General features: G+C 42.1%; 1 protein-coding gene across 1 annotated transcript; it reads left to right on the top strand.

Annotated features, from left to right (window-relative positions):
• Positions 1-632: 632 nt before the first annotated feature.
• Positions 633-17,592, top strand: dnai3 (dynein axonemal intermediate chain 3; the record flags this gene model as incomplete). The annotated part of the gene is made up of 21 exons (XM_079574413.1): positions 633-714; positions 2,722-2,906; positions 3,223-3,327; positions 3,426-3,560; positions 3,793-3,992; positions 4,269-4,385; positions 4,461-4,657; positions 5,161-5,261; positions 5,924-6,013; positions 6,141-6,230; positions 9,590-9,697; positions 10,384-10,457; positions 10,836-10,980; positions 11,117-11,213; positions 13,299-13,414; positions 13,506-13,566; positions 13,998-14,128; positions 15,342-15,549; positions 15,690-15,781; positions 15,881-15,997; positions 17,503-17,592. Exons 1-21 carry the CDS (start codon positions 699-701, stop codon positions 17,590-17,592), a joined length of 2,475 nt encoding a protein of 824 aa, XP_079430539.1. The 5' UTR covers positions 633-698.
• Positions 17,593-23,780: the final 6,188 nt, after the last annotated feature.

Consider the following 23,780-nt stretch of genomic DNA (forward strand, 5'->3'; position numbering starts at 1 on the left):
CAGGAAAAATCATGCATGAATAAATTATATATTATTGCTATATATTCTTTCTCACTGGATGTCACTTCTGAGAAAAAGCAGCAAAACAGCCTGACTATGTTGAGAAATGATGGCATCCAAATAAGGAAGTCAGGTGTATGGCTAGCCTTGGCTGGCTTACCTGAGTTTGTGTGTTTAATTATTCACAGAGCAAGATCCCAGAAACTCTATAAGTTTCCACCATAAAAACAAACACACATTCAGCCTAGCAAGCAGGTTTTCAGATAAGAGCCTTTAAAAGTACAGAAAATACACTAGAATGGAACTGAGCCAAGTGAAAAGAAACAGATTGGTTACTTAGAATAACCTTAGTCTACAGCTTTATGTTTGAAGAGAAGAAATGTAATTGTATTTACGCACCTGTTTGTCGGTCAGATGTCTGCTAAATGCTAAACTTTTTTTTTTTCCCCCCAACTTTAGTCTTTCACAGAGAACTATTATTACACGACTTGTACAACTTTACAACGCTGTCCTGTCAGAAGAGTTCTCAACTGGACAGGCAGCTCTGGCAGGTGACTCTTGCTTCGTCAGTTTACTACCGGTCTCTGATTGGTTGTCTCAGGTGTCACTCAAAATCAGCGCCACCCCCGTAACCCGTGGCAACCAAACAACCGCGCCGCCGCTGCTCGAGTCGGAAGTGTGGAGTTCAACAAACTACAATGGTTCAAGAAAGCGGTAAAAAAAAAAAAAAAAATACATCATGCGTTGTTTGTCAAACTATTATTAAATCAATAATCAATAATATGTGCATGTTCAGAAGTTGTCTCTTCGCGTTGTTTTGCTAATTTCCCCACTAGGTTAGCCTCTTAACCCCCGCCTGAACCGAGCACATTCTCTCCAGTTTGGTTTTTACCTAAAGGCTTCTTGAAGAAAGGGACGAACACGAGGATGCAAATGCAACTAAAAAAGTGGATAAAAGGAGATAATGCAACACCACAGCTTAAAAAACACTTTAGAATAAATAACTATGCAGCGGTGGCATTTCACTTACTCTCCAGAAGATGGCGCCACTTGCATTGACAACCTCCCTGACAAAGCCTATGTCCACTCCACGCCTACCGTCATCACGTAGGCCAGGGGTTCCCGACCTTTTCTGTCTTGGGTACCCCTTGTGTCATTCATTTATACTCCAAGTACCCCCTACCTCGAGGATCTTGCCAATATTATTACAAAGTAACCAACTAAACTGAGATCACTCAGTATTTAATAGTGTGTTGTGTTCAAAATTAAGCTAAATTACTCTCAAAATCAAACCTTTTACTGAAAAACATTGAAATTCTACTCAGTTTCACTTTCTTTTTTTATTCCAAGTACCCCCTGCTAAGTGCTCAAGTACCCCCAAGGGTCCTAGACCGTACTGCCCCTGGTTGATATAACTCGATTGCATTCATTTGTGCTGTTGTTGTTGTTATTAGATGTTTTTTTCAGGCAGGCCATGGTAAATACACCCACGTCTCCTTTTCCTGTTGATTTGATCCAGTATGGCTCCCAAGAAAGGCAAGGGCAAAGCGGGTAATAAGGTGCAAGGGAAAGGTCAGTGATGAAGAAGCACTTAGCTAATGTGATTGTCTACTGTGACTTGTGAGTGTAGTGAATGAGGCGAGCTAACCCCATGGCTTTTGCATTCAGGAAAGTCAAATAAGGTGCCAGAAGCAGTTGAGGAAGCTGGTAGGTTGAAGACACACAAAGTTATATATATGAGAGGCTCTGATTTTCCCATTAATTTAGCCATTGTAGGAATTAGGCCACTTAGTATTGTTTAAAGGGCACAGGTTTTTTTCTTTGTATTATTCCGTATTATTCCTGTGGTAAGTATAATTATAGAAATACTGTACGGGCCTATGACTGAAAAAAACTAAACTTCTTACTGAGACGCCCAGACATCTTAAAAATATCCTTCATTATGCTCCCTGCTCATTGCATTCTTGGGGTCATGGGACATTGCACTTCACGCTGTTTGTCTCTCAAGCAAATACTTCCCATGAATGCAAGTGGCATGTATAGTTGACACATAGCCTGGGTGAAATGAGGGGTGTGAGTTTCCACTACAATGATTTGGCATGAGGCCTAAGTGGTGTGAGTGGGGAAGGTTGACACACCCAGCTGGAAGTGGTTACTTAAGCGTCCCCTACTGCAACCTTGTGAAGAGGCTTTGAAGACCCAGACCACAAGCAGTGATTATGCACAACCGTGTTTACTGTACAGCGTGTTCTTAAAAGAGTGTCACTGATGGGCCATAGATATGATTTCATAAAATGCTTATGTGGTTGTGGGTTTTATGCCAGTAACACGTTTGGTAACTCTCAGCATTATTGTTTCATATCTTTGCATACCAGACCAAAACAGCGGCACTTCCGCACATTTTTGGACGGCGTGTGCTTTCAGAGACTGTTTCATCTTGTGATACTGCGGTGGGGTGGTCCAGACTATGGGGAGGGGCTTCGAAAGATCAGAGGTGCTGTGCGTTTGATCATCAGACACAGCGGGGGGGGAAATGATGTCTCATTTTGTCACTCTATGTATGTTCTAGTAGCAGCATGAATTGGATTTGTCTGATGACCCGATGTGCTGCTCGCCTTGCTTAACAGAACTCCACGATCAACCTTTTGAGTAGTATTCATTTTGCAAAGCCTAAACATAATCCTAACATCTGTCTTTCTCCCACCTCCATGACCCACAAAGAACACCCTGAAGACATCTTCCCCCTGGTCCTGACCACCGTGACCCAGGTGCTGTTTGAATGTGAGGCTGACGAGGATGTGACAGCGGACAGTCCCTACAAGCTGCTGCTAAAGGATGACATCCTACAGGACATGAGGAACAGGGCCGCCGTGTCCGATTTCAGCCCTGTTAAGAAGATCATTCAGGTGAGGGGGGCTATTGTCATGTGTACCTTTCAGACAATAACCCAGAGAACTTTGACGTCACTGCACAGACAGCTAGCAAGTTGTGGGAACAGTGACCAGCCGCAGAAAGGATGGTTTCAAACTGGTTGATTCAGTCGTAGAGTAAATTAAAGATGTATTAATTTAGATTGAATTAAAGCCAAACTGCGGAACGTAACATTGTATATGTTGCTGTGTCTAAAGCAACACCACATTTTCTAAGAGACAAACTGTCCTGTGATGTGAGTAAAAAATACATTATTCCTAAAAATGTACCATACTTTCTTTTTATTGGCAGGAGTATCCAGAGGATGAACTCTTGCTGGTGTATGACAGGAATTTCACCTATGGTAATAACTTCTATTTGGTTCTCACACCAGAAGCCAAGGACAAATTACTCACTGTGAGCCTCTCTTTTCATTGTGGCTTAACATAAAAAAATGGCTGAAAGTTTACACTACAGTGAGCTAAATCTTTTTTTTTTTTTTACATTTTCACCAGCCACAGCCTCCAAAACCTCCTTCACCAGAAGAACCTGTCATTGAAATATGCAAAACTCCTGAACCTATACCATGGGTCTCTCTTGGCAGTGAGGTAGAGATCGAGGAGGAGTCTGTCAAAGAAACACGAGAAAAGGTACTACATTTTTATTACACACCTAATTTACACACACGCCTAAATTATTTAGTAATTAACTAACCCTTAACCCAGTATAAGGATTATAAATTACCTGGACACATGGCTAGCATTTTCATTCAGTTACCATGTTGTACTTACTGTTTTTACATAATCAACTGGTCGCGATTAATCGATCTGTGGTTGTTTCATCCATATATTTTTTTATTACCAATTTCTCTCCCGTTCCCAGTTGTGGTTCAAGTTTTCCAGAGTGCGGCGCAAGTTTGGCGCAGCTGTGTGTTTCTCTGACCGCAGCGCTGCAGATGTTAAAGATGGCTACCTGGAGTGTGCTTCGTACCAGGACAGCAGATTCAGCATTAAACAGATGCAGAGGGACTGTGGGATGCAGGCAGTCCCCCAGCTCCACAGCAGCAGCAGTCAGACGCTGTGGTAAGCTGCTGGAAGATCATCATTTACTAAACACTGCAAATGTGTCTACCTGGGGCAAGCTACAACAACATACACTTATATAATGGAGAGAAATAATGAATAACTCTGTATTACAGTCAAATTTTCATGAGCTGTTGTTTGCCATGACTACAGGATATAAAACTGGTGTTCATATTACTGATAAAAGGTTTTTATACAGCAAAAATAAACAATGTGTAATCTCAAATTTGCTCATCATAATTTGACAAACCATGTTTTCCATATTTTTCTCTTTAGGAAACGTAATAAAAATATGTGCACACAATACAAGCCGGAACAATTCCCAGAGGAAGAATGCAAAGAGCTATTACAATCTGAAAACTTGAAGAATTTCTTGGATACAGTCACACCACGGTCAGTACTTTACTTTGGAGGTAAAATACCGTATCACATTGGGATTCCCTTTACCCAGGCTGCGTTTCCTTACAGGGTCATGCAAGCTCTACAACTGGAAACCATTATGAATATCTTTTGTGATGACTGGATAGATCAGGGCGTGGACAGTGACGAGGGTGACTGGTCAATGCAGGCGGCCGAAGGGTTAAAGCTCTGTCAGACTTTCACAGACCAGAAGCATATCAAAGACAAGAACATCAGCTGTCTCAACTGGCACCCAACTCTCTATGGTAAACGAGTCGAATCCATGCAGTCGTTTCAAAAGGTCTCTTGGTGGATTATGCAACATTTATGTAAAAAAAAAAAAATAGGAAAAAAAAGTGAATATTAGTGCGTATTTGACCATTCAGTGAAACAGTATGGATGGTTACTTTACATTCAGGTGGCCTCTATGATGCTTCAACATCAGTTTTACTTCAGGTTTTCTGGATGGAGTGTAAAGGCGCTGTGCTCACCACGCAAGCAGTCACCGGGTCACTGAAAGGTCAAATACGCAGGTCCAAAAACAAAGTCCAATCCTCCAGACTAAGTGCATCATAAATTCAAAATTCACACTTTACAATACAATAATATGTTATAACAGACACTGTGGTGAGACTGTGAAAGTGAAACAAAAATCAATGTGACGTTTTCAGACCATGGGTGTAGATAGAGGGGTATGAATACTTATTGAAGCCATTGTAAGTATAGTTATTTTGAGGGAGTTTTCTATTTGATCATGTTCTTATTTCAGGTGTTGTAGCCATCTCTGTAACGGCAGTGAAGGAGTCCCGAAAACCAGTCACGCCCTCCTTCATCCTTTTCTACAGTTTTGTGGATCCTGATACTCCTCAGGTACACAAATCATTTCAAATAGTTTGTCTGCCATCAATCCATTGCATGTTTTGAGATGACCTAAGACCTCATAACAAGCATGTGATGTTAATGGACAGTATTTTTCCATCTTCTATCTCCATCTGAGTTTCTGGGACACATTTCCTCAATATATTATTTTGAACTATGATTATTAAGTCAAGTACCCTCCCATAACAATCTTTACAGAGAGTCATGTGTTGTCATCTGATAGATAGCCCTATCTGCGGCAGGAAAACTTGAGACATTGAATTGATTTGACCTAGACGCATAATCAATACATGTGATCTGCTAAATCACTCAGGGGTAATGTGAGTTCTGCATGACGTCGGCCACGCTCCGGTTTCACTCTTCTCTGGTGGAGTCATTTAACATAATAAAGCACAACCCAGAAGTCACTGCTGACATTTAATGAGACTCAGTAAATTCTCTGCGTTTTGTCCAAGTGGATGAGCTCAAGAAAGGAGATGGTGTTCCTTGGAGATTTTTATAATTATGTTAGTTATATTTATAGTTTTGATCTCAATGTCTGGTTCAGGGTTAGGAATTGACAGGTTAAAGCTGAAGGTTCGGAAAATGCTTCAATTATGTTCCCTAATTTTATATTGAAAGTCTGCTTCTCGTTTTTTTGTTTTGTTTTGCAGTTGTTGCTCGAATGCCCCGATGATATTTTAGTATTCGAATTTTCCCCTTCTGACCCGAACATCATTGTCGGCGGCTGTGTGAATGGCCAGGTAATGGATCCACGTTTCCTTTCTTGTTCTATATACATTGTGATCATAGTTTACTACTGCCGTTATCCTGTTACCTTGTTATGTCACATGCATTGTACTGATTTTGAACTGTGTGCGCTACTTTCAGGTCGTTTTATGGGACATTTCTGCTTTCGTCACGCAGCTACAAGCGATACAGCCTGCTGGGAGAAACGGGCCCGTCAACACTAAGGCTTTTGTAAGTAGATGAATCCGGTCCCCATGCAATGTGTAGGATTTTGTGTCTTTCAGAGTAGTACATGTGGTATCAGTTACTGTAGTTCTTTGGCTTCTGGTGATGTCACTGTGGTTCATTCAAAAAAAAAGAGAGACATATTTTCGGACAAGCTGCACTCCGTAAGATGCCAGATGATGATATGTTGACTTGATTTTTTTTGTATGCCCGCTCTGTCATTAAATCTGGATATGAAGGCCTAATGCTACTTTTTAAAGCATCCCCAAGCTGTAATAAGCGGTCAAATCTAGATCTTAAAAGTACAGCACATATGAAAACATGCGAGAATGGCTCAATGGTTAAAGGTGCTGTCTCCATTTTTCCCAATTTTCAAACAGATTTAGAGTGGAATCCAAAGGGGGGGTCGCTGCGTGCCGTATTTTTAGCGATGGTTTCCATGAGTTACACAGATGCTAAAAACAAAGCAGGTTTTTGTATGTACATACTATTACTGTGCTACTCTGCCTCCTGAAAGGGGGTAAAATGCTTGGTATAAACTCATTGTCACAAAGGATTGGGACGTTCAGAATGTATTAGGACAGTTAGAAAAAAAAAATGAACCACAAGTAACAAATAAAGATGAACTAGAGCTCCCCTTTTCAGTTTGAAAATGAGAAATTATTAGATACAGGGCCTTTGAATACAGTTAACCATATATGGCTATAAGAATAAAGGAGGCTACACACTGGTTTAGTTTACTGACTATCTCAACCTTTTTTAAAGGGGCTAGATGCAAGTTAGCCATTTTATACTCACTACTGCCATCTCAGGTCACCTTTTTTGAGTGACAGTGCAGGATTTTAGAGGCAGTTGGGGTGAATAGGTCTGGGCTCATTCTACACCTTAGGACATTGTTGGAACATGTAGGAGGAGAAAAATACTTAATTTTAACATTTTTAAACTGTATAGTCCCTTTAAGTCATTCAGTGAATGCTATTCATTGGAATATTGAACATGTATGTAAGTATTTATTAAGTATTGCAGTCTGTTTTACAAGCCTGAGTTTCTCAACTTCCTCAAAGCTCTACAATGTAGTCATTTTTCTATTCTAGCTATTGTAGCCATAGCTGCCCTGGGGTAGACTGATGGTAGCGAGGCTGCTAATCTGTGCCATCACCCCACCAACCAGCACTTACCCCTCACTCACTCTATAAATACTCACAACAACAAGGCCAAGTTTGTTTTAAAACCAAAGCCTACAATATTGATTTCAGGGGCCACCTCTCGCCCAGCGGTTTGTAGTGTTATATCACCCTAATCTAAAGGCCTGAGCCTCCGTCACCTCCTCCACTGGGCTGCATGCAGAGCCGGTTCTTCCTATACGCAGACTACGCAAGGTGCGTAGGGCCCCCGCGGCTGCAAGGGCCCCGCATCTCAGTCAAACTACGGTTGTTGTTTCACTGATTAATCAACGCTTTGTTACGGGGACAGGCTCTTCCAGCGCGCACTCACTCTCCGCCTACTTCGCCACATATAACACCAACACGGAGTAGTCTGGTGAAGTGAATGAGCAGGAGAGACCGACTGCCTTCCCCCGGTCTCTTCCAAAGCGCGAGTGCTTCTCCGCTCGTGTCCCGCTCGGCCGTCTGTCTCCCGGTGCTTCGCCTCATGCGCGGCTCCTCCGCGGCTGCATCATGTCACCCGTGTCCCGAGCGCTGCTCTCATGTTTTCCCTGCGCGGACTCTGGGCTGCAACTCTGGGCCTCTCTCTCATTTAACCCCTTAACTCCCACCTGAACCGAGCACATTTTCTCCAGCTTAACCCCAATCCAAAAGCCTCTGGAAAAAAGGTGTGAGTATAGCAATAAAACTGAAACGAAAACAAAGGATGAAAATGTGACACAAGGAACAAAAAATTTACAAAAAAAAGACAAAAATGGACAAAAATTTGAAAAAAAAAATGTGACAAAAAATGGACAAAAAAGTGATAAGAATTTGACCAAAAAAAATGCGAATAATTGGACGAAAAAGTGACAAAAAAGTCACAAAAAATTGACAAAAATGATGAAAAAAAATCTGATGACGTGAGGAAAAAGATCAATATAGTTTTGTAGGTCTTAGCTTTCAAATGAGGTGTTACACTGGCCTACAGGATTTGGGTAAAGCTGAACTGGAGAAAATGCTCTCGGTTCAGGCGGGAGTTAAGAGGTTGAACTCTCTTCTTATTGTGCTGGTGAGTCTGGGGCATCAGGACAGCAGTTTGGCGAGTGGACGAGAGTAAAGCCGTGTCCGTGGCCTTTTTGTTGAGTTGAATCCACATGGTTCTCATGATCACAGTAACTTACAGTAACTCTGGTTCTCTGAATGTGCACAATCTAAAACGAATTGGGCGACTCACAGACTAATTCTCAGTGCTCAGACAGAAACAACCGCCAGGAGCAGGTTTTAAATCAGCGGTTCCCAATCTGTGGGTCAGGGACCAGAGGTGAGAGAATGGGACCATTTGCCATTTACTATTTTAAAAAGGGAAATAGACTAGTAGTCGTCCTAAATACCAGTCTCACAGTGGCTTAGTGGTTAGTGGCTCTCACACAGGGGGCAGGGCCTGAATTGAGGTCTGTATGTTCTGCTTCTGCCCTGGAACAGTGGAACTGTTTTGACCATAAATGGATTCTCTCTTCATCGAATAGCTACTGTAGGGCCCCCGTGTGGATTTTTGCTTAGGGCCCCAGAAGGGCCAGCACCGGCTCTGGCTGCATGATTGAAATGGGCACATATGCCCCGATCATCCAGTCCTCATTTGCTTTGTGTGTTTTATGGGCTCTACAGTGGAGCAGCTGCCCCGTTCCCACTCAACACTGCACTTCCTCCTCTATTGCCTCTTCCTCTCCACCCCTCGTACCTCCCTCCGTTCTCTTTGTCCTTGTTTGCGCTTCATTCTCCAGAGTCAACAGCATGGGCGCACACGGTCCAGCTGTTACACCAACCCTCCATTGCACACATGGAAATCACTTCTGCTTTGTGTTTGCACTGTAAACATCAGCCAGCGGTATCAGCGAAAAGCTTTTTACATTAATGTGTGGCGCTGAGAAAGCCTCGCTCGCCACGCACCTGTTGCAGGGCTTATCTGTGAAACGAGCAATTAAAATCTGGGCTCTGTTCACATGAGGACAATGGCTCACCAAATGAAAGCAATGTGGTGGAAACAGTATAAGTTGATTTGAAAAAACAGCAAAATAAAATAACAGCAATTTGCCCGATGAAGGTCTCTACTGTAATATTGCGCTCAAAAAGAGTACAAAATTGTTTGAATCACTTGAATCACAAACTCCATGTTGAAACTCACTGTCCCTGACTGTGCCCCATGTGTCTCACCTCCATCAGGGGAAAGAGAATAAGATGAATGTCGTCCGCCACAGCGCCGTGTCTGCCTTTGAGCACAACCACAAAGCACCAATTACTGATGTCCATTGGCTGCCACAAACATTTGAGGTAAATCTGAGCAGAGGGATTGCAGGGAGGGGGTAACTGCACATGTGACCTCAGCCACTGTATGGTGATGTGATTTAAGGAGAAACTCTGCACACCCAATTATTTTCCTGCTGTTGTAATTTCAAAGGATACTATATGTAGCATGTCAACATAATAACTCCATAAATGTCTATCCATAGCAATTTTGTCATATGAAAATATTAAATTAGTGAACATTTACATTTATGTCAGTAATCTACACCAAAAGTTTCAAATGATACCTCTTTGTTATACATTTTTTCCTATTCACGCTTTTCATGCCTTCGCTGCCTGGAATTTTTCCATCCCGAAAGAAAGCGTACTTCAAAACGTCTAGTCCCTTATCTGCATTTTTGGTCATTATGTTTTCGACTTTTAGCCATTTCATCAGATATCAAAAGTACACAATGTTTCACAGTATCCCGGATAACAGCCGTTCAGTCTTTTATCTTGTATGAGGATTTTGCGCACAGGCTGATAACAAATATGTGTTTAAGCATGTGCACTTTTACTGATACTGGTTTTACAGTTGTTTATATGCTAGCTGTTAACAGAGAGTCGCTGAACATTGAAAAAGAAAGTCAAGGCAATCATCAAAGTGCTCCCAGGAGAGGCCGAAACACAAGTCTCTCTAGTCTCACTGTGCGACCCTCTCTCTCTCTGATTAGGTGACCAAAGCGGGATTACCCATGGAGAACAAGTATAACATTTCAGTTCAGATTGTCACTTGCTCCCCTGACCGGTAAGCCCCACACGCTCATCCACAACTTGACATCTTGAGGTTTGGTTTTATTATTCTGGCTCTTTGTAACTCCCCATATAAAAAGCCTCCCCATATCAAGTCTTAGTAACTTCTCTCACCTCTTATTAGCTGCTTCAGTGCTTCGCCTTCTGATTTGGCTGAAGATGGCACTGTTTCTCACTCATGTTTGCGATTCCATTCATTCATATTTGCTCACGTCGTCTGCTATGTTTGTTTTGATACGGACAGACCATGTGCTCATCAGGACCGTAGTGTCGAGTAATCAGATCTCGCACTTTATACCAATAGATGAGAAGTGTTTTGCTATGACTGCTGTGTGAAAACTTTGTGAACCTGCTGTATATTCTCCCTGTCCAGTTCTATACTGTTCTGGGACATCAGAGTGGCCACCTTGCTAAGCCAAACAGTGTCTGAGAAGAAGCCGAAAGTGGATCAGACGTCACCCTACAGTGCCCCTGAAACATTCAAACACCTGGACCGGACGTGGACTCCGCTGTTTCAGGTCATTCCAGCTGATTACCGTGTGTGATATCAAACCACAACACACAGACGCTTGTTACTTAATTAGATTTTTAATAAAAAGCTGTCTGGCCTTGTAGATTTGATAAGGGTTCTTCCTCTGCTCTGTCATGTGTCAGGTCTCGCTGCCAAAGATCGAAGCCAGTGAGGAGCACGCACCTTTGAAGTTGAGCTTTGATGATTACACCTGTAGCGGTAAGAAAGGGAAGCAGACAGGTGAGGATTCTGCCTTGAAGTTGGCTCTAGTCAGTCCCTCAGTCTGTCAATGAGGAAATTATTATTTAGGTCTTAGCACAGTGTGGTGGCAGCGCAGTATTTCATGATCACAATATTTGAAGAAATGTGGGTTGTGGTTGTACATTGTGATAAAATATTATCTTGGCTTGCAAAGGCACTCAAACCTGTCAATGTACGTTTTATTATATAATTGTAGCCAATACAGTTTTCATGCTTTTCTAATTATTTCTGGATTTCATTGGACAAGGCTGGTGGTAAGTACCGACCAATGAAATGGCAATTATGTGAAGTAAAGTTGAAGTTTTCTTTTTTTTTTTTTTTATGATTTACCCATCCCCAAAACAATGTAAAATAATGAAACATCACAAAAATGGTCACACCAGAAAGTAGGTTATTTATTTCCTTTTTTGTGTGCAAAATCTTAATTTGTGTTCACCACGTTCCAGTGAAATAGTTAGACTTTAATTCCAGTAGGTCCTGGGCATCAGTTTATACTTTACCCGCATACACGCTCTCCCCTCCGTGTCTTCCTGATCTCTCCTCCAGTTTCATAGGCCTATATTAAGTGATACGTCCAAAACAAGGCCCTCATAGTTGCGGAGCATTAGCCTTACTGACTGTCAGCTCTTTGCAATATGCTGCTCCGTGTCTCTATGCTTCAGAAGATGATGGTGTGTGTCCTGAGTGGTCACGAAGAAACCTGTCTTTGTCCTGTGAAAGGGCTGCCTCTGTAAACATAGCTTTGGCCACAGGGGGCTATAGAATTAATACGCGCACTAACTAAGGCAATAAAATGAGCGCTCTCTGTTTTCAGCTGCCCACAGGCACACTGTTATTACAGTTTAATGAAGTCTCCTGTGATTTAATACTGGACTGCAATGTAATGGGTGGCACCCGTTGACGGAAGAAACTACTGTGGGTGAAACTACTGGGTGATGTTCACTATGTGGTTGAAAAAAATATCTACTCGCCAGTTTTGTTGCAAGTATTGCAGTTATTTGAAAGAAGTCTGAAACATATGAGTATTATGTTGCCTAAATAAGTGCAGCGGCTGTAATTTGCCAGCCGGACCTGGCCCAGAAACTCCAGGGTCTCCTCCTTGAAGGCAGCCCAGAGAAGAGACTGTGTAATGGGTGCGTGGGATCCCCAACATTGTTGTGTTGATTGCCTCGACTGAAAAATGTAAACAGTTTTGTTATGTGAAGGACTGTAGGTCTTCACAGGTAAAACTTCCCTTTTGAATGCTCAGTAAGGATGGCGGCTGAAAGCAAGTGCAGGCCTAAAAAACAACATGTCATCTCTTATCTTTACATCCATTACCACCAGAAAAGTTTATTTGAAATCAATGATGATCTGCCCTTTTGCGAGCTGATTGGACACTGAGACAGACTTGACTGGGAGCGGCCTGCTGATAAGGCAGTGTGAACGGATAGTGCTGCACTGTCCCTCACTAACAGACAGGCTTTTGTGTAGGAAAGGCCTACTCCATTACTGCTCATCTGCTCAGCCCTGTCCCTTTCTACCATCCTGTTTCTGTCTCCCATTCATGTCCCCTACCATAACACTTATTTCACCTTAGCTACCCTCCTACCCAGCTACTACTACATGATTTTTGTATTAGTAGCTAAGAGAGGAATAGCATGCCCACATACAGTATAGTGAAACCTGCCAAAGTTCACTTGTAGTTTGTACCTTTGAACCCTGAGAGCACAGCTTACATACAGACATCACCTTTAAATTTGAGAGGGAGGGGATTTTAGCCACTTTGACAAGAGGTAATGTATCAGATTTGTGTATATGCAAAGGATACAAAAATCTGTTTCCTTATCCTATTGGGCGGCATATTCTTGACACAAGGCATACCAAGGTGTCATGTGAAGAGAAATATGTATAAATGTAGATAATTAATGCCACATTGTCAACTGTCCATATGTTCCTCTAGTTTCCATATACTTGAATAATCTGTTATAGTTTACTAAAACTCTGTCCCCGTATTGTGAATGTGTGGCAAGTGTCCACACTGTTGATTTCCAAAAACCCAGCACTGTGTTTTGCCTGCCACAGATGAAGATGAAGAGGGCTCAAAGGTCATACCGTTGTATAGCGAGCTCAGGATACCTTCAGCTAAAACACTCACTGCACTGAAAGATGTCAATACCAAGCTGTACATTGGAACACAGGTATGCCTCACTTTCAGCAGCGTTTGCACTTTGCTACATGAAGCCATTCAAATCGCAGCCCGAAATATGACTAATGTTTGCTCATTCCTAGGATGGAGAAGTAGTATACACTGACTGGAAAATGCAGAAGGATGACGCCGGTCGTCTACAAAGTGAGTCCTGTGCTTTGAATGAAAAAAACAACAACACTTGACCCTGCAGCAAAGTGTTGCAAATGTCAGTCACGTCTGATTCCAAAGGCGGCTCTGCTTGAGTCTTCAAATCTATTATTCAGGGCTTTAGTACTGACAAAATAACAAGCGAGGGTGAAATGAAAGAACAATTTTTTGCTCTTGCTGTGATGCACCATGCAGACCTTATCGCCGGTCATATTTTTCTTCAAAGAAAATCACATCAGGGCATAACATTGAAACCAATAGGCTCCCGCTACTTCCTGTTGTGCGTAATATATTTTCAACATGTTTCTCTCCAGCAGAAAATCTATTCCGAGCACATGCAAAATAACAAGGATATCAAATATTCATTCACACTTTTTCGCTGCGTAATTACAGCTATTTATCAGTAGTGTCTCTTCTTCCCACAGGTAGCAAACCTCTTCACTGCCTGGCCATTCATCACTTGTCTGTAAACACAGTCCAACGCTCACCCTTCTTCAAGGACATTATTTTGACAACAGGAGGGTCGAACTTTGCCATCTGGAAAGAGGGTGTCATGGTAGGGATGCCGCTGGACATACTTTACTACGGTTTAACTAACTCTGATAACATCCAGCGCATCATCTCAGTCTGTTTGTGAAAAGGCGCTTTTATTTGTCAAGCACAACTTGAACATCTAATTTTGTACAGAACCAGAAGGACATGGTTAAAGGCCCTGTGCCTGATATTTTTCCTGTCAGAGGAATGAAATGTAATGTATAAAGCATTGTTTGTTTGTTTGTTTTTTGTCGCTTTTGTTAGCATTGCCGTGACAGTGACCCTGAAAAGTGACAACTTTTCACAAGTTTCAAACTCCGTACCTCCCTAGTAATTGGGATGTTAGAAATGTGTTAGGACTGTCGCAAATGAGTTTGGACACAACTAACAATTTAAAATGTACAAACAATCAAAACTAACAAAGTGATTAAGTTTGAACATAAATAATCATTAGACATGTACGTATTACCTGGATTGATGTTATGTTTAGGGTGTTTTTGTAATCCTGTATATTTCGTTTGTCATCTGTGTCATAAGGTGGTGTCTCTTTTCCCCTTTGTATTTTTAAAGTACATATAACATCAGTTCTCAAATTGCCTTTACAATATCATTGATGTCATTTATAACCCAAAAGATGTAGTCTTAAGAACTTTAAAATACAGATTAAAGGAACAAGCCATGTTTTTTTTCCATACTGAAATATGTTCTTACCTGAGCATAGACGAGTTGATGCGTACCTGTCTGGTTTGTGTGCATGTGCTCAGTCACGCAAAAAGACCAAAGATGTTGTTAGCATTTAGCCTCCCCTCCTCTCCTCCTTGGGGCCGAACGGGGTTAAGTTAGAAGTGACCAAGCTCATCCAGGCGTTACAATATAGTTCCCCTTTTTATCCGCTCAGAAAATCCACGTTTAATTTTGTGTAACTATACTTGGTTTGTTTAACTACTCACGAAACCGTATTTAAAAAGGGAAAACATGGAAGAGCTTAGTCGCTTCTAACTTCACCTCCGTTTGGCCCAATAGAGGAGAGGAGGAGAGGCTAAATGCTAACAACATCTTTGGTCTTTTTGCGTGACTGAACGCACGCACAAAGACCAGACAGGTGAGCATCAACTCGTCTAAGCTCAGGTAAGAACATATCTCAGTATGGAAAAAACATGGAGTATACCTTTTATAGAAAGGTCTTTTTACTGTTAGTATGAATATGAGATGAATATGTTTGAATGTTTTTTTAGGAGGCGCCCATCTTCCAGTGCAGCCGCTCGGAGCAGCTTTACACAGTGGGGTGCTGGTCTCCGTCCCGCCCAGCTGTCTGCTTTATAGCGAGAGAGGATGGCAGCATTGAGCTGTGGAACCTGCTGGAGAAGACCAGTGAGCCCACACAGATCCTGGCTCATATTATCACTGCCAGGATTAGCTGCATCAAACCCTGGAATGCATCGTGTGAGTTAATGCCTTCTCCAATATTATTATAAACTACTATGGCATTGACTAAGTTGTAACTTCTTAAATGAATCATTGCTCATAACTTGTCCTTATTTAGACTTGTTTACTGTGTCTATTTTTTTTTCGTCCCCCAATAGCCAAGCAGCACCTCCTGGCTGTGTGTGATGACCTGGGAATGATTCGTGTTTTTGAAATCTCAAGGGCTTTCTACGCACCAATAAAGAACGAGGTAGCAGACTGGATCACAGATAACGGCATAGCTCAGATACTGCCAAGGGCGATTAAACATCACAGTAAATTCCTAACTATAGCTTTTCTTTATTGATAGAGCGTGAGTGTACGGAAATACTTTGATTTGGCACAAACCAGGATAAAGGATCAGATGACAGCGGAAGAGACCTGGACACACCACATGGGAGGGGAAGAGCCGAAGAAGAAGAAGGCGGTAAGATCCATTGATTTACAAAGTCAAGCAATTTCATTTAGGAGCAGTCTCGGGAAATGAAGTGTAGTTCTTGACAGTTTTACATAATTATTTCCTATGACAAAGCATTGATTGACAGTTCACCGTGACAGCAGATGGCTTTTTATTGAGTTACAAGTGTAAATTGCAGACATTGTAAAGACTGAATCGTGATCCTACTTCATAGACAATGTTAATGTTGCTGCGGGGGCTGTGTCCAGACTTTTTTTTGGTAACCCCGGTGGGATCCAGGACAAGTTAATGACTTTTAAGCAACATTTGTGAAGAGAATTGAACACTACAATGAGCATTTTGACACTCTTAGATACTATATACTCTTGTTGTTAAAAGAGTATTATGAAATTTTATTGCACACACACAAAAAAAACTTGATAACCGTGTGTAGTTGACCTTTTTGTGACCCAGCAGCTGAATGGTGGTTAGCATGGTGCCTTTACTTTCGATCACGGTGGCCTCTATAATGCTCCAGAAGCAATTATTTTGTAGGTTTTCTGGTGAGAGGGTCAGTCTCAGGTCTTTCATCAGCAGTGAAAAGTTACCAGAAACCCCCCCAAAAAATGGTTCCTAGGGCAACATAGAGTTCACTGATGAATAAACTTAAATTGCCTCGCTTACCACTTGGTCACTAAAAGGTCAAATACTCAGTAATAAGAAGTTTTTGTTTTTCACATAATGCATCTTTAAGTTTGCTTAAATTTTCTTTTTTTCTTTCATGCTTTGACTATTTATAATAAAATGTATCTTAAAGCAGTACTTAGTAACTTGTTTACCTTAATAAATCCTTTTCGTATGGTCTCTCTGGGGTAATACAAATGTATATGAGATGATTGGGGATCTTTCATCTCCCCCGGTGTCTCTGGCCAGAAAACCCCGCTTGCAACTTTTGCTGCTCTGACCCAGAGACCCAATACATCGCTAACAGGCTAACAGGCAAAGCTAACTGCGGGCTAGCACCACTTAAACAGAATTTACAGGCAAATTTGAGTGGAGGAAAATGTATCTCCATTGTGTATTTGGATGTACAATATCCCTCTCTCCCTTCGTCTTTTCTGTCAGCGTAGTATTTACTTTCACGGACAATTAATGAGTACAAAAAAAACCCGCAACATGCTACAACACCTGCAGTAGCGCTTATGGCCTCTAGGGGCATGAGTTACATAGGCCTGAGCTGCCCCTAGCCAGGACACACCTGCCACACCACCTCCCATCCTTGAAAAGGTTTAATTCTACTTGCCCGCTCATCCTTTCAATTTATCCAGGCTTTGGAACGACATAATCAACCTTCTTCTAATGGTCCCAGGGGTTGCATTGTGGTATGATTTGAATTAGTACTGTCGTTAAATACCTCATGCTAACTCTTATTTTGCTATATATTGCTATATATTGTCTTGTTTCTGTTTCTTGATGATGTGCTATACTTGTATTTTAGATCTAGAACATATACCAGTTTCTACTTTGTTTTACAGGAGTCTGAAGACTTTGAGGACAATGATGATGATTACCAGAACACGAAGAGCATCTTTCAGAGAATGGGCCTCATGATGGAAAAGGAGTAACCTCACATACACACACCATTTTTGTTTTTATTGTTTTGTAAATGCAGCTGCCATAATAATAATAATAAACATTTGACGGAAACTACCTCTACCTCTACTTTTAACAATATCACCATGGGGTGGGACTTGTGGCCAACGATGGATCTTTTCCACCACGGGCCTCATATCCAATTACGGGGCAGTGGTATCCATTTGTGCCCTCTTCTCCACTGCTCCCATAGGATACACTCAAGGAGCTGACCTCGGCAGGAAGTCATTTTCTGGATCTTTAATTTCATGATGTTTATCTGTTGTTAGAGAGAGCCATGGTGCATTCTGAGTCAGGGTATATTCCAGCAGTGTACACATTTGTATTTTTTTCTGTGAGGGTTGTCACAGTCTGTTCTGGGTTGGAAAAATGTTTTAATTCGTTTTAAAAATTCATCATTTTGTGCTGCATTTTACAAACACAAAACAATGCACAAGCTGCGTACCACAAAAACCTTTATTTGACCAAACCGCTTTTCCATGTGAGCAGAAATGTCATACAGCGTGTAAACCAGGTGTGCTGTGAACAATCTTGTCATTTTTGTAGCAGCACCCGCGGCCAGATTTAGTCTAAAACACCACTGTGCTACCTCTCTTCTAACTTTAATAAGTGGCTTCCGCTATGGCTTCATCGAGCGGGCTCCAGACAGCGGTGGGGGCTGCAAATAGCCTTCTGTGGTTTTCTGCCCAATTTAAATATGGAGCAGTAAATACTTTGAGGTTAAACTTTATGTTGCATTACACATTTTACTGTCTTTGTTTCCTCAGACACTTTCAATTAATATGGGCACAAATAGTGCACTGGTTTGTGACTTCTTGATTTGATTCTTGTAGTCATGTTAGGGATTATTTGTTTGGTCTGCTCTGGTAATGCCGGTAGTCCAGTTAGTAGAGATGTTCATGGTTGAATCTGAAGGTTGCCCACTAGTGACAATACATATTGCTCGGTTGTACCTGAGTACATGAGGCGAACAGTGTGAAAGGTTCCTTATCATAAATAAAGCATTGAGAAACCCAATACAGAAATGTGATCAATAACTATTTAGGTCAATCTCAATCAGTGTCATTAATTAATAGTCTGAGGAACATAATCATGAGAGCGCACCTTTTAGTGTGAGTTACAAGGTCCTCCTAGCTTCATTGGTCTCGCTCCACAACGCAATAGAAAAAGGCCCGTCGAGGAGCTGTGGCCTGCCCCAGGTCAAGAGCAGCTCAGTGAACCTGTATTCAGCAGTGACAGCCGTGGTAGGCTGCCAGGAAAATAGAACCAGCACAACGAGGAGAGGGGAAGGGGTGGGGTGGTGGGGGGCCAGCCTATTATACTGGGGGCAACTGTCCAGTGGCTGGTTTCACAGTGTGCGAGATGCCTTAAAAGGGAAGCATATCGGGGGTGGATGAACAAATGGACGGGGATTGTGCGGAGAGGAGTTGGCGAACGCCACGGCCATGACTCATTGATGCTGGCCCGTCCTGTCACTGAAGAATGGGCTGATGTGAGGGCGTACAGAGCCAGGCGTTTTTTGGCCCCAGAGGCTCGGATATAGGGCCCCGGGCGTGTGACAAAAGGGGCCCCCCTAGCTCTGTACTTGTCCGTCTCCCTTCCAAAACCCTCTCTTGCCATGGGAATTCCACACTCCTTGACCAGCCTGGGCCTCTCTCGCCTCTCACTTTCTCCCGAGCACACTCAGGAATGCGCCTCTTTTGAGAAAACAGCAACCCGCGCTGGGACTGTCCTCACGTTCTCCCATGTTGGCTGTTATTGTACTGTACGGATGTAGAGGATGTTGCATAACTGTAAGCACTGGCGGCATGGGAAGGGATTTCTTTTTGCCAAAGCCACATTTAAACACACAGGAAAGCCACGACTGGGGCACGGTGGGAAAATAATCATATTAAAAATGTTTTGATGCATTTGAATTCAGATTCACTTCATTGTTCACTTTTTAAACATGTCAGTAGGCATGAAGATGTGAGGGATAACTGAATTATGACAAGCTAAGCTATTACAAGAATCCTCATGTTAATGTTTGTAGAGACCTTAACCACAGCCAGTTTTAGATCCAATATTTCTCACTTGATTTCTTCATCTAAACCCGAAGAAATGTCCTCAAACAAGAGCTGTCTCCAGGAGGGTTTGCCCTGTGCCACACTTCGTATTTTGAGTCCTTAAATGTTTGGGAGCTAAGTCCCGAGAAACAATGTGAGCAGGTGCTGAGCGGGAGGGGCAGTAAATCTGGCCTAGCGAATTAAGCCATTGCCTCGGCTTTGTTCCGACTGGCCTCTTAGCCGCCCCGACTGGGAAGTGGCGGGGAGACCTAAGTCTGCTGACACAGAGGCAGACATGGTGTATTTCACACTTCAAAGGCACATGTACATAGACTTTTTTCTTTCTTTTCGTCTCCTGTTTTCCATGAGTCTGCATAGCTTTCGTTATTCAAAGTCACCCTAAACGTATAAAACTCAAGTGTAGCTAAAATGATTCCCAGTAAAATCCACAGCCATTTTTTTTTTTTGGTTGTAAACCGCGGTGCCGTTTCTCTTAAAAAAAAAAAACCAAGAGGCCGCTGGTAAATTTCATTAGTTGACCTTTGACCATATTGGAGATCAGGTGACCAGGGCACTGCTTAGGAATGTTACCTCTTGACTCCTTTTTTCATTTTCTAATTTCAAAGCACTCGACAGTTTTGGATTCTTGTCATTTTAGCGCCCCCCTCCCAAAAATGCATACCACCCCTCTCCGTGTTTGCACGTCTTGTCAGAATTATAGCTTGTCAGAGCCACACAAAGTACTACATACTTCATGGTGAATGTGGACAAACGTACATTTAGCCCCAAGTCGTCGACTGAGTTATGATTTCTGGGATACCGAAATGACAGCCTTTCCTAACAGATTCCAAGGCTAAATCATCTCGGTATGTCCGTACGAGTTAGACGAGACGCGCTCACCAGGAATGTCGCGTTACTGTTACAAATAAAATGTAGAAAAGTGCTTTTTTACTTATAAGTGGGATTTTCATCTGACACATTCACACACTCAGCTACAGATATGCCTTATAGGAACAATTTGACTCCTTTCTTTGGGAATCCTGACTATTTCTTTTTTCTATCTGGGGTATTTGGGTTTAAATAAATGAAAGGATTGCAGTCCGTCAGCAACTTTCTCCACAGAGGCTTCCACATTCAAACCATGTAGATCCATCACTCGTCTGGACTGGATCAGATAGTGCAGTGGAAAGCCCTTCAAGCTTTTTCCTCTCCCTGTTGAAATTGATAGTTCTCCTGCACATTGTCAGCTTAATAACAGTTATGGGGGAGATAGCCAATGAAAGGTTGTTTGGAAGCAGCTCACACGTTAATGAACATGCCGAGTTTTGGTTGTTTATCGAGTATTCCGTCGACAGATGTGGATTTTTTGCTGAAATTCTTTTTGTTCGGCCACTCAAAAAGCTGAAAACAAAAAAATACTGAGAAGAATGATTACATTTTTTCCCCCTTCATTTACAAAACATTACATAATACAGACAAGGCAACGAGCAATGGTTGTAATTGTAAAGGCTAGTGGAACTGGCCACCGTTTTTCGGTAACACTTCACATCACGGGCCGGTAAGTCCGTGGTACTTACAGTGGTAATTACTAGGAATGACAGTGGTACTTATTGTGGCACTAAAAGTGGTAATTACTAGTAATCGGGGTTAGGGTTAGAGAGTCACAGAGTTACCACTGTATCTCTCATTACTAAGAGATACAGGGGTAACTCTTAGTAATTAAGATTGTCCTTCTATCTACTATGGTACTTACTGGTAATTCAAGGATACTACAGCAGCAATACATAGGTAGTAAATGAGGTACTTCTACAAACAGAAGTAATTTCTAGGATTGTGTGACTATAAAACAACATAAAGCAGCATTAGGGAAAATGAGAAGTACAACCTTCATTACTAAGAGTTACCACTGTTTCTAGAAGTACATACCTTGTAATTCTCACTATAGTATCCTTTAAGTACCACAATAAGTACCTAGAATTACCACTGTAAGTACCACAATAAGTGCCGATAAGTACCACTATAATTACTAGTATTTACCTCTGTAAGTACCACAATAAGTACCTAGAACTACCACTATTATAACTAGTATTTACCTCTGTAAGTACCACCATAAGTACCTAGAAGTACCACTATTATAACTAGTATTTACCTCTGTAAGTACCACCATAAGTATCTAGAATTACCACTGTAAGTACCAAGGACTTACCGGCCCGTAATGTAAAGTGTTACCCGTTTTTCTATACTGAGATATGTTCTTGCCTGAGCTTAGACAAGTTTATACGTACCTATCTGGTCTTTGTCCGTGCCCATGGAAGAGCGTGGTAGCTTCCAACTTCATCCCAGTTTGGAGCGGGGAGAGGCCAAATGCTAACAACATCTTTGGTCGTTTGGCGTGACTGAGGGCACGCACAAAGAACAGACAGGTACGCATCAACTTGTCTAAGCTCAGGTAAGAACACATCTCAGTATGCAAAAAAGGTGGCCTGTTCCTTTAAGTGGCATGGTGGTTAAATTCCTGGACCTTTCTTTATGGAGTTTGTATGTTCTCCACCATTGGTTAGATAATGGTCCATCTTCAGTATCGATTGGAGTCAAAACAAAGGTGGAAAAGCCGGTATTGCAATTACACATTTTTGGCCTGAACCCACCAATCAAAATGGGAATGGGAATCAAAAACTCTGCATGAAAAGGTTTGAAACTATTTCCATATGAACACATCATAGCTTTTCTCCTTAATCCCCAGTAAAAGTGTGCCACCTGTAAAAAACACAGTCCTGGGAGTCCAGAATCCTCCCTGGACCACAGCTGCTGTCTGCCAGTATTCAGTGTCACCTTTCAGATTTTTTCTGCCTCCCCGAAACCCCCGTTTAGTGACCCACGAGAAGGAGCTGAGGTGATGAGCTGCTTATACTTGGGGGACGGATTAGCCTTATTAAACACAAACAGTTCTAGTCCTGAGTGACACGGCATTGGACAGGAGGCGAATGTCAGAAGATCTAAAGCGTCCCACCATTCTTCACTTTCACCTTTCCTTGTCACTCCAACCCCTCCCCGACTGCCCCCACCTTTACCCCCATCATTATGATTGGGGCCAGTGCAAAACAGGCCAATCTGTCAGCATCCTGTGGCTCTCAGATGAGTTGCCAACTACAGGGGCTGGGCCGCTTGGGAACAAAGGAGTCTCCAAAAAACAGCTAGAAAGGTTCGGGACTGTGGTGAAATATGTGGCAGTTCTCACCGTAAAGGGAGATGCTGCACGTATGGGATTTTGACAGGGTTAAAATAACTTCAAATTGTGTTAAGTTGTTCAGTTTTAGTTTGTTTTTAAGGATTTTTTGGCCCTTAGGCTTTGTTTGACAGGATAGCACAGGTTGGTTGGAGTATCCAGAGAACATTTTTCAGCCATATGTTCAGCAGCCTTTACCACTAGACTATAGGCTGCACATCATCAAGCTTTTTATCATTATGTTAACCAGCATATATACATTTCCTGCCTCGTTCACATGTAGAAGTTCAATAAATACGTAGACCGAGTTTGCCGCCCTTACACTTCCCTGTTATATATAAGACACACTCGGTTGGTACAGTGAGCACAAGAATAACGCTGAGGAAGTTCATTCATTTTGCACCTTTCAATGGATCCAAATACAACACGCTTTTGTTGCTGATGAAAAGCCACAGTAATGCTGGGCTTCGCAGAGGGAAATAGGCTGCAGTTTTAGAGCGAGCGGTCTCAGCACTTCGGTCGATGGAGGTTGTATCAAATTTAACTGAGCTGATTCGACTAAAAACTTGGGAAAATACTAAAATCGTGTGTGAAAGCAAGCAGACCTATACTAGTCTTTAATGATTGAACTGTACTTTGTTTTTTAGGCCAAGTCATTAGTGCTTACCATCGTGTTTGGTGATTTGGTGACTCCCAGAAGATAGTGAATGAGAAGGTATAATCGTCATTCTGCTGTATAGGGTCAGGTCACTCACTGTTTGTAGTTTACCCCTGGGAGACAGTATGATTTGTCCATTGGTAAGGCAACGGTTTCATACTAAGGCCCTTCCTGAAGTCTATTTATCCAGGCTTGAAACTGGCATTAAAGGTCTTTCAACAGTATAGCCTT

The sequence above is a fragment of the Gobius niger genome (genome assembly GCF_951799975.1).
Source record: "Gobius niger genome assembly, chromosome: 17".
NCBI lineage: Eukaryota > Metazoa > Chordata > Actinopteri > Gobiiformes > Gobiidae > Gobius > Gobius niger.